This window comes from Squalius cephalus (assembly GCF_949319135.1).
Source record: "Squalius cephalus genome assembly, chromosome: 19".
NCBI classification, from domain to species: Eukaryota; Metazoa; Chordata; class Actinopteri; order Cypriniformes; family Leuciscidae; genus Squalius; species Squalius cephalus.
In genome coordinates this window covers 17,730,069-17,746,395 of record NC_137140.1, presented here as the reverse complement: position 1 = coordinate 17,746,395, position 16,327 = coordinate 17,730,069, and the positions used below count along the sequence as shown (strand labels likewise).

Below are 16,327 nucleotides of genomic sequence, written 5' to 3'. Positions count from 1 at the left end.
TTCCTCTTTCAGCCAGGAAATCAGCGAATGCAGAAGAAATGAACTGCGGCCCATTATCACTGACTAAGGTGAGTGGGTTACCTTCTCTCGCAAACACAGATGCTAGAAACTTTGTAACGGTGTTGGTTGTAACGTTTGAGGTAAATGCAACCTCCGGCCACTTACTATAATAATCCACCATCGTAATAGCAAACCGACAGTCCTGTGTGGCTCTCTCAAAAGGTCCTACAATATCTATTGCAACTTTCTGAAATGGACCATCTGGCAGGTCCACTGGCTGCAATGGAGCTGGACACGTCCGGGCGGTTTTGTCACAGGACTGACAGGCGGAACAAGAAGCAATGGTCGAATGCACCTCATAGTCCATACGAGGCCACCAGTACAAGTCTCTTAGCCGTTGCTTAGTTCGTACCACTCCCTGGTGCCCCTCGTGTGCTAAGTGAATTAATTTAGAGCGCAGTGCAACTGGCACAACTAGTCTCTGCCCTCTCAAAATATACTTATCATCCACAGCTAGCTCATGCCTGATCTGAAAGTACGCCATGATCGTTGGATCCATTTGTTTCTGTGATTTAGGCCAGCCTTGTGTGATTTGGGCATGCAGCTTGGACAGCTCTGGACAAGATTCGCAGGCTTCCAGGAGATCCTTCATAGGAATGGTTTTTGAAAGGTCCTTTGAAATCTCTGCCACAAGGCCTAATTCCTCTTCCTGACCAGCATCTGAATCAGGTAATGGTAAACGCGACAAACAATCAGCCACACAATTTGTTTTACCTGGTCTGTATTCCAGATTGTAGTTGAAACACAGGAGTCTGGCTGACCAGCGCGCTATCCTCATTCCTGCTCTGTTCATTCCTCTGGTGGCCAGTAATGTGGTCAGTGCTTGGTGGTCCGTCTTCAGTGTAAACTTCCTGCCCCAAAGGTAAGTCCTCCAACGTTCTACTGTCCAGACACACGCTAATGCTTCCTTTTCAACTGTACTGTATTTTCTTTCGGCTGGCGTCAATGTACGAGAAGCGAATGCTATTGGACGCTCTGTCTGATCTGGGTGCCGTTGAGAGATGACACCTCCAATGCTGTAATCGGAAGCATCGGTGGACACAAATGTTGGTAAGGAGGGGTCGAATAAAGCTAAGGCTGGGCTGTGGACTAACAGCTGCTTTAGCCCTCGAAAACTCGCCTCAGCTGTTTCCGTCCATGTAAATCCATTCTGAGATGATCTGAGTATCTCACGCAGAGGGTCTACTACCATTGCATAGTTCGGGATGAACTTGCTAAACCAAGACGTAAGACCTAAGAAGGACCGTAATGAAGGTAGGTCGGTTGGTGCAGGTGCATTTGCAATGGCTTCAACTGAGTCGGGGTTAGGATGTAGTCCCTCTTTTGAGATGTCATGGCCTAGATACCTAATTCTGCTCTGGCCGAATTTGCTTTTCTTCATGTTAAGTTTTAGACCAATGTCTGTGAGTCGAGTCATCACTGCCCGTAGATTGGCATCGTGGGTGGCTTTGTTTTAGCCATACACGATGAGGTCATCTAAGTAGTTCTGTACTCCTGGTAAACCCTCAAGTACAGTTTTCATCATTTTCTGAAAGGCGGAGGGCGCCGAAGCCAACCCGAAAGGAACCTTTGTGAATTTGAATAACCCATCGTGTGTGATGAATGCAGTCAAATTTTGACTCTCCTCATGAAGAGGAAGTTGATGGTATGCACTTTGCAAATCAATCTGGGAGAACACCGTAGCGCCTCTGAGCTCTGTGAAAAGATCCTCCATATGAGGCAGTGGGTAGCAGTCAGTAATTACCGCTCGATTAGGCTCTCTCAAATCCACACACACACGAATTTCTCCCGATTTTTTCCTGGTTACGACGATCGGTGACACCCATGGCGAAGCATCAATCTTTTCAATTATTCCATCACCCAGTAAGCGATCAATTTCCTTGGAAACCTCCTCCCGTACACTCAGTGGTAATCTGCGTAGTTTGTGCTGCACTGGTTTCACAGACTCATCAATCTGCACTTTGTGCACAAATCCTTTGACACATCCTGGTGAGCTGGCTGCTGTATTACATATTTCTAGCACTGGTGAAGCAGCGGGGCTCGATAATGTAACAATCCTATCTCCCACAATGTGACAGTTTAAGGCTTTAATCAAGTCCATGCCCAAAAGTGGTGAACCCGTTTTGACCACATAGAAATTTGCAGTGGTTGCAACACCATCATGTGACACAGAAACAGTGAAACAGCCTAAGGTTGGTAGGTGTTCACGTGAGTATGTGACTAACCTCACTTGAGGTTCCTTCAGTTCACAATTTGCAAAATGTTTCATGAACAGGGTCTCTGGAAGGATGGACACACTTGATCCTGTATCAACAATCAATTCAAGTGGTATTTTATTGCCTTGCGGTGCTTCCAACTGTACTTGGCAACGAATTTTGTCATGAGACTGATTTACACACAGTACAGTCAGTTCAGGCACCACCACTTCTCTGACAGCAGAAGATTTACATACCTTTGCAAAATGTCCTTTCTATCCACACTGATGACATGTGGCAGACGCAGCAGGACAAGTGTGTGCGTTGGCCAAGTGAGTATTTGATCCACAGCGAAAACAGCGTCTTTTATTTGAAGTCTGTGGCTTCCCAGTTTGTACTGGCATTTTTTCATACTTTTGTTTACCTCTTTTGAAACTGGCCTTTGTCCTCGAGATGGCTTGAACCTGCGCAGGAGATGAACCAGTAGTTGAAAGAAGTGTAGCATTTTGTACTGCCGATTCGACTTGCAACGCTAACGCAGAAGCGCGTTCCAATGTAAGTTCGGGCTCAAGTAACAATCTGTCTCTCACCGCGGCCAGAAAAACCCGTTCAATCAGTTGGTCCCTTAGCATTTCGTCCTCCATTCCTCCGAACTGACAATCCACCGCCAGATGACGTAACTCCGCTATAAACTGACTTACTGTTTCATCAATGCGCTGTGCGCGTTGTCTGAATTTATGCCGTGCAGCGACAACATTCACTCTTGGCGTGAAATGAGCATCAAGTGCCGCCATGGCCTCATCATACGTTGTACCACCGTTTGGCAGTGTATAGAAAAGTCTCTGGCCTTCCGTACCGAGACAATGTAAAAGAACTGCACGAAGTCTAGCATCAGGCCATGCGTCACCTCGCGCTCCGATGACAAGTAAGTAGTTTTGGAAAATGTTCTTCCATGTAGAAAACGGTATAGCGGGCTCTCCCACCATCGGAAGAAAACATGCAGGCATGGGTACGGATGCAGACATCCTCGTCGCAAAAATTTGTAGTGTTTAGACTCGTAATAAAAAGAAATCAAACAGATGAGAGGAACAGTTGTTTTCAACATTCAACCTTTTTCTTTACTTCACTCTTCTTCTTACTTTTTCCACACCATACAATAATGTCTCACAGGCCCTAGCGGACTGGTTCAGTATTGCAGTCCATGAACATAAATCACAGAACATAACACTGTTTATCAGCTAGAATTCTGACCCTCAAAGACCTGTTAGTCTGCCTTTAAAATGTCCACCTCCACTCCATTTATTATCCTAAATTAGATGCACCTGTTTGAGGTCGTTAGCTGCATAAAGACACCTGTCCACCCCATACAATCAGTAAGAATCCAACTACTAACATGGCCAAGACCAAAGAGCTGTCCAAAGACACTAGAGACAAAATTGTACACCTCCACAAGGCTGGAAAGGGCTACGGGGAAATTGCCAAGCAGCTTGGTGAAAAAAGGTCCACTGTTGGAGCAATCATTAGAAAATGGAAGAAGCTAAACATGACTGTCAATCTCCCTCGGACTGGGGCTCCATGCAAGATCTCACCTCGTGGGGTCTCAATGATCCTAAGAAAGGTGAGAAATCAGCCCAGAACTACACGGGAGGAGCTGGTCAATGACCTGAAAAGAGCTGGGACCACCGTTTCCAAGGTTACTGTTGGTAATACACTAAGACGTCATGGTTTGAAATCATGCATGGCACGGAAGTTTCCCCTGCTTAAACCAGCACATGTCAAGGCCCGTCTTAAGTTTGCCAATGACCATTTGGATGATCCAGAGGAGTCATGGGAGAAAGTCATGTGGTCATATGAGACCAAAATAGAACTTTTTGGTCATAATTCCACTAAACGTGTTTGGAGGAAGAAGAATGATGAGTACCATCCCAAGAACACCATCCCTACTGTGAAGCATTGGGGTGGTAGCATCATGCTTTGGGGGTGTTTTTCTGCACATGGGACAGGGCGACTGCACTGTATTAAGGAGAGGATGACTGGGGCCATGTATTGCGAGATTTTGGGGAACAACCTCCTTCCCTCAGTTAGAGCATTGAAGATGGGTCGAGGCTGGGTCTTCCAACATGACAATGACCCGAAGCACACAGCCAGGATAACCAAGGAGTGGCTCTGTAAGAAGCATATCAAGGTTCTGGCGTGGCCTAGCCAGTCTCCAGACCTAAACCCAATAGAGAATCTTTGGAGGGAGCTCAAACTCCGTGTTTCTCAGCGACAGCCCAGAAACCTGACTGATCTAGAGAAGATCTGTGTGGAGGAGTGGGCCAAAATCCCTCCTGCAGTGTGTGCAAACCTGGTGAAAAACTACAGGAAACGTTTGAATTGCAAACAAAGGCTACTGTACCAAATATTAACATTGATTTTTTCAGGTGTTCAAATACTTATTTGCAGCTGTGTCATACAAATAAATAGTTAAAAAATCATACATTGTGATTTCTGGATTTTTTTTTTTAGATTACGTCTCTCACAGTGGACATGCACCTACGATGACAATTTCAGACCCCTCCATGATTTCTAAGTGGGAGAACTTGCAAAATAGCAGGGTGTTCAAATACTTATTTTCCTCACTGTAGTTCTGAATTAAGCAACTGTTTTTGTTTTATTCATATTGTGTTATCCAGTAAAAAATAAATCCTCAATTTTATAAATTTATTGCTTAAAAATAAGTTGCTGTTTTACATAGGCTACACAACCATTAAAAAGTTTGGGTTCAGTAAGATTGTTACCAACTAATAATAATAAGAATAAATGTTTCATGTGCACCAAATGAGCATACTACGATGATTTCTGGAGGATCACTGACACTGATGACTGGAGTAATGACTGATCAAAAATCAGCTTTGCAATCACTGGAATAAGTTACATTTTAAAATGTTTTAAAATAGAAAACAGTAAAAAAATTATATTACTGTTTTGCTGGAGTTTTTTTTTTTTTTAAATTAATATCTTGTCAAGTCACCTTTATTTATATAGTGTTTTATATAATACAGATTGTTTCAAATCAGCTTTACAGCAACAATGACAGGAAAATGATTCAATGATGCAAACAGAATTCATTTCGGCTGTACAGCAGCTTTAAAAGAAAATAATGTCATTGTTCAGCTGAAGTTCAGTGTTGATTCAGTTCCACTGTAAAGATCATCAATTATTAAATAAGTTAATTTCATCGTTTAAGCATTTCTGCCGTAAACAGTGTCATCGTCCAGCTCAGTTCTCATCCAATAGTGTAAGTGCAGTCAAATCAATAATACTTTTGACTATTGAGTCAAGTATATGTTTGAACTGGTGTATATTGTATAAAATCTTATGAAGACATATGTATATTAGTTATAATGAGGATTTGATTGTTTGCAGCATGAGGGTAGAGATGACACACACTTACGTCTTCGGCCAGGCAGGATGCGCTATGGAACACTGGGGTCGGACTCTGGAGCTGGAACTGCCTCAGTCGCACATGAATCTACAAGACAGGTCAGAACAGATTGATAATCATTCACAGAAACACTATTAAGATATTAGACATTTTCTCCAGCATTACGCACTTTCATAAGATAGCTGAGGCTCCTCTCACTGAAGACCTCCCTGAGGAAGACCAGGTCCTCCTTATGATTAGCTTCTGGATGCAGCTGGGAGGTGAGGAGGGCTAGCATCTCATGTAAACCTGCAGCATGCAAGAGTTTGAATAATGAAAAATATAATAGCTGTTGCGTTGACTGATACATCAGGATTACTGACACCTATTAGTGTTTGTACTGTAACATCACACAAAAACAAATATTTTTAGTCACCAATACCATTGAAAAAATACTCTAGCCATGTTTCAGAATATGTTTTATAATGTTAAAGTATTCAGTTGCTTCCACGTAAAATAAAACGTGAATTACATGATTTAAAAAAATCTTTCACTATTAATTTCTTTATGTATAAATATTTTTTGTGTGTTTTTTTAATATGATGATCAAGTGAGTTTATTGAATGAGAGCATCACAGTTGCTGTATGAAGTACCTGTGGTAGGTGAGAGAACAGGCATGGCTGCTCATGAGACGGACAGAGAGACACAGGAAAAGGGGTTCTCCTCTTCTCTTTGATCATTCAAAATGCAGGCTCATCTGAAAAGCCTGTTATCCACAAAACCTTAAGAGAGAGAAAAAAAATGGTTAACAAGTTAACATTTTAATTGTTCCTTTCATGGATTTCATGGTAAATAGCTGTTATATGGCACATCAATAATTATGTGGCACATCAAATCAATGAGGCAAATCCAAAATAATGACAATTAGAGGGTAATAATATTTTATGGTCACTAGATCATTTAATTTTGGCTTTAAATGCCGTTGCTGTTTGCATGGTGAGGTTTTCTATGTTATGAAGTATAACAAACTACCATTAGGTGAAATTTTGCTTTTAAAAAAAGATGAGACAAAATAGAAAGGTTACACAAACAAGAAGAAAAAAGAGAGGAAAGGGGGAGAATGAAAGATGTGACAATAGTCATTAGGCATGGCATTAAATTCAATTACACTTAGTCATCTCAGTTTAATCCGGATAGGATTTTGCTGTGATGAGTCAATTGAAGAAAAGCATCTCTCTTCAGAGGGGATATAGATTCTGGTGGTCTACACAGATCACTGTAAATGAGTGAAGTAAGTAGAAATATGATCACTTCTCTTGAAAACGATTCCCCGGTGGAAATAATCCCCATGGCAACAACAATCAATACTTTATCACTGCTTTTCATCCAGAGATACATCACAGGAAACAGTGTACGCTGCACTACTTTAAAGTCTCATTAACAGAGTCTGAAACTGATGCTTTTCGGTTTTACTGCAAGCATGGTTAAATCATTTAGCCCATTTACAAATCAAATAAAACAGCCCTAAACATTTCTGTGAATGTAGTGCTCGAAAACAGGATTTCTTGAGAATGCAATGCAGATTCCATATGAGAACATTTCTCATGCAATATCCTTTTATGTTCCCATGATCACATTGGAGAACCGTTTTTAAGTTAAAATGTGTGACAGTGGTGACAGGTATTAGGTATTATGCAATGGCAATGTCACAGGGCTAGTTGTATAAAAACACAATTAAGATCCAAGACAGGCTTTAATAGTATCCACAGGCAAATCCAAACATAGGCACGCAAACAGAAGCATAACTGATGACACCGGACACCAAACTGACACAGAACATATGTGACTCTGGACCACAAAACCAGTCACATGGGTACATTTTTTTAAATTGAGATTTATACATCATCTGGAAGCTGAATAAATAAGCTTTCCATTGATAGGACAATATTTTGCCGAGATACAACTATTTGTAAATCTGGAATTTGAGGGTGCAAAAAAAAAAAAAAAAACATTGAGAAAATCGCCTTTAAAGTTGTCCATTTATGTTCGCGATTGTGCTGCATTCACTCACAAAAATATATGTTTTATATATTTTTGGAAGGAAATTTACAAAATATCTTCATGGAACATGATCTTTACTTAATATCCTAATGATTTTTGGCATGAAAGAAAAATGTTTTTTTTGACCCATACAATGTATTTTTGCCTATTACCACAAATATACCCGTGCGACTTGTGACTGGTTTTGTGATCTAGGGTCACATAAGCCGCTTTCCGACCGGAGGAACCTTTTCACAGTTCCTAGAACTATTGGCTAAAGTACCCGGATGTCGGCGTGTTCGCACCGCAGGAACTAGGAACGATTTTAGTTCTAGGAACTCCATTTGGAGGAATTAATTTAGGTCCTACTTCAGAGTAGGGTCTAAACCAGCACTATAGGAACTACCCGTGACGTTAGTGTACGCTGATTGACCGAACGCACGCGGAACACCAGCACCCGCCATTTTTAAAACAGCTAGAATGTGTAAACACAGATTATAACATATATATTTACTCCATAAACTAACTATACAAACATGGAAAACAGTGATAGATGGGTCTCTAAACCTTTATGCTGAAGAGAAAATCCAACGCAACTTTGAGGGGACCAAGCCAAACATGATTATGTTTATCTGCCCAGCTAGCAACACTGGACATCAACCACACGGCATAGGCTAAAAACCTTTTTTTTCATATACTGTCTACTTTCTATAACAGTTCTATCTAATAACATATTAATCAGTACTGTTAGACAGATCGCTAACTAATAAACACAGAGAATGCGAGCATTGTTTGCTCTGGCGTTCTCAGCGCCGCCAAAATAAAGGTCCGTCGCGCCGTCAAAATAAAAGTCACCGTGCTTGCGTCACTCCCTTACCCCTCCTACCAGTTCCTATGGCCACTTGGCCAGTGCGAACGCAAACAGCAAAACCGAGTTTGGGAGAGAGTAGTTCTTAGAACTGTTTAGAAGTGGACAGTTCCTAGAACTAAGTTCCTGTAACTACTTGGTCGGAAAGCGGCTATACAGTGGGGAGAACAACTATTTGATACACTGCCGATTTTGCAGGTTTTCTCACTTACAAAGCATGTAGAAGTCTGTAATTTTTATCATAGGTACTCTTCAACTGTGAGTGACGGAATCTAAAACAAAAATCCAGAAAATCACATTGTATGATTTTTAAGTAATTAACTTGCATTTTATTGCATGACATAAGTATTTGATACATCAGAAAAGCAGAACTTAATATTTGTTACAAAAACCTTTGTTTGCAATTACAGAGATCATACATTTCCTGTAGTTCTTGACCAGGTTTGCACACACTGCAGCAGGGAGTTTGGCCCACTCCTCCATACAGACCTTCTCCAGATCCTTCAGGTTTCGGGGCTGTCGCTGGGCAATACGGACTTTCAGCTCCCTCCAAAGATTTTCTATTGTGTTCAGGTCTGGAGACTGGCTAGGCCACTCCAGGACCTTGAGATGCTTCTTACGGAGCCACTCCTTAGTTGCCCTGGCTGTGTGTTTCGGGTCGTTGTCATGCTGGAAGACCCAGCCACGACCCATCTTCAATGCTCTTACTGAGGGAAGGAGGTTGTTGGCCAAGATCTCGCGATACATGGCCCCATCCATCCTCCCCTCAATACGGTGCAGTCGTCATGTCCCCTTTGCAGAAAAGCATCCCCAAAGAATGATGTTTCCACCTCCATGCTTCATGGTTGGGATGGTGTTCTTGGGGTTGTACTCATCCTTCTTCTTCCTCCAAACACGGCGAGTGGAGTTTAGATCAAAAAGCTCTATTTTTGTCTCATCAGACCACATGACCTTCTCCCATTCCTCCTCTGGATCATCCAGATGGTCATTGGCAAACTTCAGACGGGCCTGGACATGCGCTGGCTTGAGCAGGGGGACCTTGTGTGCGCTGCAGGATTTTAATCCATGACGCCGTAGTATGTTACTAATGGTTTTCTTTGAGACTGTGGTCCCAGCTCTCTTCAGGTCATTGACCAGGTCCTGCCATGTAGTTCTGGGCTGATCCCTCACCTTCCTCATGATCATTGATGCCCCACGAGGTGAGATCTTGCATGGTGCCCCAGACCGAGGGAGATTGACCATCATCTTGAACTTCTTCCATTTTCTAATAATTGCGCCAACAGTTGTTGCCTTCTCACCAAGCTGCTCGCCTATTGTCCTGTAGCCCATCCCAGCCTTGTGCAGGTCTACAATTTTATCTCTGATGTCCTTACACAGCTCTCTGGTCTTGGCCATTGTGGAGAGGTTGGAGTCTGTTTGATTGAGTCTGTGGACATGTGTGTTTTATACAGGTAACAAGTTCAAACAGGTACAGTTAATACAGGTAATGAGTGGAGAACAGGAGGGCTTCTTAAAGAAAAACTAACAGGTCTGTGAGAGCCGGAATTCTTACTGGTTGGTAGGTGATCAAATACTTATGTCATGCAATAAAATGCAAATTAATTATTTAAAAATCATACAATGTGATTTTCTGGATTTTTGTTTTAGATTCCGTCACTCACAGTTGAAGTGTACCTATGATACAAATTACAGACCTCTACATGCTTTGTAAGTAGGAAAACCTGCAAAATCGGCAGTGTATCAAATACTTGTTCTCCCCACTGTATATATACAGATGATAATGATGGTGATTGATGAGTGCACATCTGAACATAATTAGTGTCCGTGACAACAAATGAGGGACGAAGGCAGACTATGACAAAACATAACGAGTCCAAACGAATGTGATTGTGAGAACGCCCCCTCCTGGGTAGGCGCAACCTCACGCCATGGAGAAGAGGTGGCGAAGAGGATGAGGGGATGGTTAAGGGGCCTGGCGAAGGGATGGTGAAGAAGGCTGGTGAAGGGATGGCACAGACAGGCAGGAGGAGGCTGTGGAGGTGGACGGACGACCGTGAGGAGGACGAACCACCAAGTCCAGGGTGGTGGTGATGGAGTGAGCCAGGGGATGACCTTGAGCAGGGTATGATGGTTCTTCATCTAGGCCACAGCCAGGGGAGTGCCCCACAGTGGCGTTGATGGAGGGAGAAGCCATGGAGGAACACTGATGTGGGTCGCCATGGGGGATGACCGAAGGCAATGGCAGCGAAGATGGAGCCCACCATGCAGCCGATGAGCCGAGGTGGTGGAGAGATGGCGAAGATCTTGGTGGCCACGACGGAGCTGCAGCGACGATCTCTCGAGATAGAGGAGGGGATCCAGAGGTCTGAGGGCTAGTTGGAGCGACCGAGGATGGAGGCGGAACCTAAGGTAGGGTGGGGCAAGCCACAGCCGAAGGGGTGGCGGACCAGAGAGCAGCGGAAACAGAGTGATGTCTGACCCAGGTGGAGCCAACATGTCGAGGGAAAGGGGAAGGCCGAATGGCCGATGATCTACGCTAAGGTCGAGGGCGGAAGGAGCGCAGGAGCCAGGGTGACGGGTCGAGACATAGCGTTGCGCACCGAGGCTAGAGGTGGAGCCTCGGGGTCCTCATGCCCAGGAAGAGATGGCTCCCGACAGGTCCGAGGTGGTGCCACGCTACTGAGAGGAGGCAGAGGTGATACCAAGGGACTTAAGGGAGACAGTGATAACTGGGTGGCACAGATGGCTGAAGACTGGGGAAGAGACTGAAAACCAATGCAATAATAATAATAATAATAATAATAATTAATAGAGCGTTCAAAATAGTCTGGAGAGGTGGTGGAAGAGGGGGGCTGGGAGGGGCTAGCAGGTCTGAAGATGTAGATTCTGATTCAGGCGGGATCAAAGGGGATGGGGAATCCTCCTCTCCAAATGCAAAACAAGTGTCCTTTAAAGTCAACAGAAAGTCACTCTAAATAGCGGACGGGGTGGGCAGGGCTCACTCCTCACCAATACTCCCTCTTCGATGGGCCCTGCTCGTACGTCGCGTTGGTCACCTTCGCGCTATCTGCCGTGGGCTCAGGCCTTCGATCCTTATCGTCTGGGTGGTTTTGGATGGGAAGTAGGGCTGGCAGCATCCTCGACGGTGAACGCTGATCCGCAGGACACCAGCACCCTCTCCATATATGTTGCGAAGCTTCCTCAAAATACCTCCCCGGACAACCGTGAATGCGTGGCAGCGTTGAGACCGACACGCAGGAACATGCACAGGCAGTCTTCCAGGAATGTAGTTTGATGGGCGAGATCCAAAAACTCTTTTTCTCAAGGGAGCGTTCACCCTGCTCAAAGCACATAAGTTTCAATGCTGGAAAGTCCATGGTGCAAGAAGGGGTGACAATGGAAAAAACACTGAACACAAAAAAAGAAAAGAAAACTTTCAAACACGTCACTATTTACTTTGTTTGGTCCGGTGTTCTGTCACGAGGTTGGTTGTTTAAGCACACAATGAAGAAGATGAAGATCCAAGACAGGCTTTAATAGTATCCACAGTAGACAGCCACGCAAACACAACCATAACACTGACGACACCGGCGGACACTGAACTGAAACAGTACTAAACATATACAGGTGATAATGATGGTGATTGATGAGTGCACAGCTGAACATAGTGTCTGTGACAACAAATGAAGGACGAAGGCAGACGGTGACGAAACATAACGGGTCCAAACTAACGTAATTGTGACAGGCATATTGTTGCCTGTATATTGTACAATTTAAAACCATATATTTAAACATAATATTAAATATACAGACCATATACAGACCCTTTCCAAAAAATTTGAATATCATGGAAAAGTTTATTTATTTCCATAATTCCATTCAAAACGTTAAACTTCCATAGATTATAGATTCAGGGCCCACAACTTAAACGATTTCAAGTATTTTGTTGTTTATTTGTACATAATTTGGGCTTCCAGCTCATAAAACCCACGAGAAAAGGATTTCAAAAAATTTGAATATTACATGAAATCACACAGTAATTACACAGTGATACCATGGGCATTGAACCAAGTTTTGATTCTTTTGGCAGTGTGGGCAGGTGCAAATCCTCCAGTTAAATAATGTCAATATACCAATAGTACTTAAAATAACAAAATCTGCTTTGTACCTTAAAATGTACTGATAACCACCATTATAATACAGGTGGTACAATAGAAAACGTGACACTAAAATAATGCAATCAACATTAACTAAATAACAGGAAATGTAACACTAAAGACCATAATGTACATTACTGATAGCAAAAATCTGATTTTTTAAAATGTATTTAAATAAATACTAAATCAACAACGCTATTAAATAAATACATTTATTTAAATAAACAAAATATAAATTCCTGGAATTTAGGCCTACTGGTTTTCACCATAAATTATATGATAATTCATAGATTTTACTTTCAAATACTAGCCTGACTAACGTCAGACCTCTTTCTCATTGAGACGTGGTCTGGGAACCACATGTTAATTTTCTCGTATTTGAGGCGTGGTTTACGAATGCCCAGAGCCGTTTATTGGGCACTACGAACGTCTATCAAATGCGCCTGCACGTAGCTCATAGCCAATCTTTTCTATTATACCAGATGACGTATGTAGAGCGACAGAAATTCGACGAGGAAGAAGACGAAATAAACTTGCATTCTAAACTACTTAAAACACTATCTAAGGCTGCATCGAAAGGTAACTTAGCGTCTGCTGCCATGTTGGATCCATAGATATAAACAAACTGCTTCGGTGTGTCGCTTAGACGTCGTCATCGTCTTGCTGCTCCCTCCCCGTTCTGTGATTGGTCCCCTCGCTGAGGCGAAAATCTGGTCCATGGTATCCAGGCTGCCTAGCAGCGTGAATAAAATCGCGCTGCGCTCAAGGCAGCATGGGGAAACCCAGGCTATTCAAATACTATTACTTTAACAGTATTTTACAGTAAAATGACCATGTGTCAGGGTTCTGTCACTTCCGTCTGGGTTATTCTGAATGGTGACAGAGCTCTGACATTCCCAGTTTGTCCTTTGTTGTTCAGTTTGGTTATTGTGAGCACATGGCTTGTCTTGTATTCCTTGTGCCATGTGCTCTCATGTCAATTGTCTAGCCCTTCCCATCTCGTTATCTCATTATTGGTTTATCTTCCCCACCTGCTCTGTTCGTTACCTTCTTTTGTTTGTTCCCTATTTAGTCTCCCTGTGTTTGCAGTCCTGTGCTGGTTCGTTGTATATGTATGTTCCCTCGTGTTTCATGTTCTTACCTGAGGCCTGTCTTGTTTTCCCCCACGGGGAGGTTTTGTTTGATTTTGATTGTCTATTAAAAACCCTTCTTCCTGCACTTGAATCCTCGCTTCACCATTTTCCCCATCCCGTGACACCATGGTTGACAATATAAAATGACAATATATATTAAACCATTTATCGTTTTTCACTATATCAGGATTTCTGCAGGTTTTAGTTCGTCCTTACACAAATTAAGCCCTTAAAAAGTTCTTAAATCAGAGCAGGAAGTCTTAAATTCATAAAGTGATTGCATTAAATGGCTTGCATTAAATGGCTTAAATTACAAACAGAGGCCTATGGTTTCAGAAATCACAACCTTGTGCTGATGAAAGATTAGATCTGAGAGACATTCTGAATTTTGAATATTTCACAAAAGGAGCTGAAACCCTACAGTGGATGAAATATTGAGGGGTGTCATGATTTAAAATTTTGGTACAGCTTGTTCCAGACCAGCTGAAACCTTACTAGACTCTTGTTTTTTTTTTAAAGCCCTCTAATCCGTGCTGATTCTCTCAAAAGACATTCTCTTTCCCATTCACTCTGATTATGATGTGCGTGATGGAAAGATTACGCTGCTCTGTGTGTCTCTCCATCTTCCTCACATGCTGCAGCTGCATTATGGGGATTCTCACCAGACATATGGTCAGATCAGGGTCATCTCGCTGGTACTTTGCAGCCCAGCTTACCATTTGAAAATACCATCGGTGAAAGTGTCAAATGCAAAACGCCACCCCAACACCACCAAACACAAAACCTAATTGTTATGAATGCCAAATTGCAAATTATTCTCCCCAGTGAAACCACGTTTTGTTTTGCAGTCTGAAGACCTTGGGCCTGTTCTGTCTGACCTTTTATCATCCTCTCTTTCTCTAGAAGAACAGGGGGTCTTTTGCCCAGTTCTCGCCCTTACAGAATGAATCATGAAAGTCTGAAAACGTGCCTTGCTGGGGGACAAGGTCAATCAGCCACTCTTCTTGCACCATCTGTCCCTTTCACTATCACATACCGCTAAAGGCCACCATTAGTGTTGGCAGTTCTGGCTCTCTCTTGGTGTGTGTGTGTGTGTGTATTGTGCACATGAACGCTTGTATGGACACAAGCATGGGCAGCAAAGACATCAAATTAAATCTCTTTTGAGAAGATTATCACAATTGACATCAGCAGGAGTCACTGAGCCCTATAGAGCCAAATTCATTCAAATTCAGCAAATGATCAGAAAACCAATCAAATCAAAACATGTTACAATACTGTATATGCACCTGCAAATGTGTTACAAGCAAATTAGTTGACAGGTTGCACACAACTTTAACTTCTAACTGCATTAGAATTTAAATATGTTTATTTAAACATTGTTCTGGTTAATACCCACAATATTGGTAAAACCTGATCCACACACACACACACACAGTCATGACAACAAATCACAGGTGCAAGGGAATACCTTCAAGATGGCTCAAGACAGTATAAAAGCAGAAGCTCAGGAGGAAAAAAATAGAAAACACACAAAATACAACATATACATCACTATTTTTTTAATTCACTCAATTCAGTAATGCTTTATAAATGCATTTACTGTGACAACCTAAAGAGAATCTGAGAAAAATTAAGGGACACCCCGCATCCCTCTACCTCATTCCAGCAGACGTGCATCCCCGAGTCTCTCCAAAACTGTCTGTCATGGAATGTGGCCAGTGAAAAATTCATCACTGGATGCTGAGATCCTTTTAAGTGCAGGATCCTTCCACCCTGCTGTTCACACTGTCTGCAGAGCGGATTATACAGCCAGCATGCAAAAGGGAGAACGCCTCTGTATCTCTTACCTTTTACCGCCCGTGCGTGTGTGAGAGCGTTTCCGCTTTCATGGAAAGACCCTCGGCATCTCTGTGGCGATTCCTTCTACACTGGCTTAGTGTGTCTCGGTTCTTCGTTACCTCCCCCCTTTCTCGCTCTCTCTCTCTCTCTCACATACAATCTTCAGCCCTCCCTCTTCAATCTCTTGCTCTATCACCATCCCCCCACTGGTCCTCTTCCTCTCTCTCCTCTAATGATGCTCGCTGTGATATGGCAGGAGCTGATCAGCAGCGCCTGATTCTGGACAATGTCGTGTACTTACAGTACAAAAACCTGGTGTTCCTAACCAGAGGTGTAAAGAGAACCTGAAAATCATACTTGAGGAAAAGTACAGATACCTTAAATGAGAAAATGACAATTACAGTATGACTTGAGTAAAAGTCTTAGATAATCTTATTTTAACAGTACTTAAGTATTTTACTTGTAAAAAAACAAGTGATAAACAAGAAACAGTTGAATTTCTGAGAGCAGTCAAGTTTATTTTCTAAAATCGAAATAAAATGTAACACCTCTAAATTGCAATAATGAAGGTAGACGCAACAACCTCTTAAACGTCTCAGTTGAGTTGAGTGCTCAAAAAGTGAAC

General features: G+C 42.6%; 1 protein-coding gene across 3 annotated transcripts in view; it reads right to left on the bottom strand.

The window, feature by feature from the left end:
- mpp3b (MAGUK p55 scaffold protein 3b) overlaps positions 1-15,943 on the bottom strand; it is an 86,375-nt gene extending 70,432 nt beyond the window's left edge. Inside the window, exons 1-4 of one of the 3 annotated variants that reach the window (XM_079852055.1) lie at positions 15,711-15,943; positions 6,316-6,444; positions 5,852-5,970; positions 5,692-5,769 (exon numbers count right to left, since the gene is read on the bottom strand). In XM_079852055.1, the coding sequence (XP_079708181.1) occupies positions 5,692-5,769; positions 5,852-5,970; positions 6,316-6,340 (222 nt within the window). In that variant the 5' untranslated portion in view covers positions 6,341-6,444; positions 15,711-15,943. The remainder of the gene's footprint in view (positions 1-5,691; positions 5,770-5,851; positions 5,971-6,315; positions 6,445-15,710) is intronic. The other 2 variants (XM_079852056.1, XM_079852054.1) reach the window with 2 other exon arrangements.
- Positions 15,944-16,327: the final 384 nt, after the last annotated feature.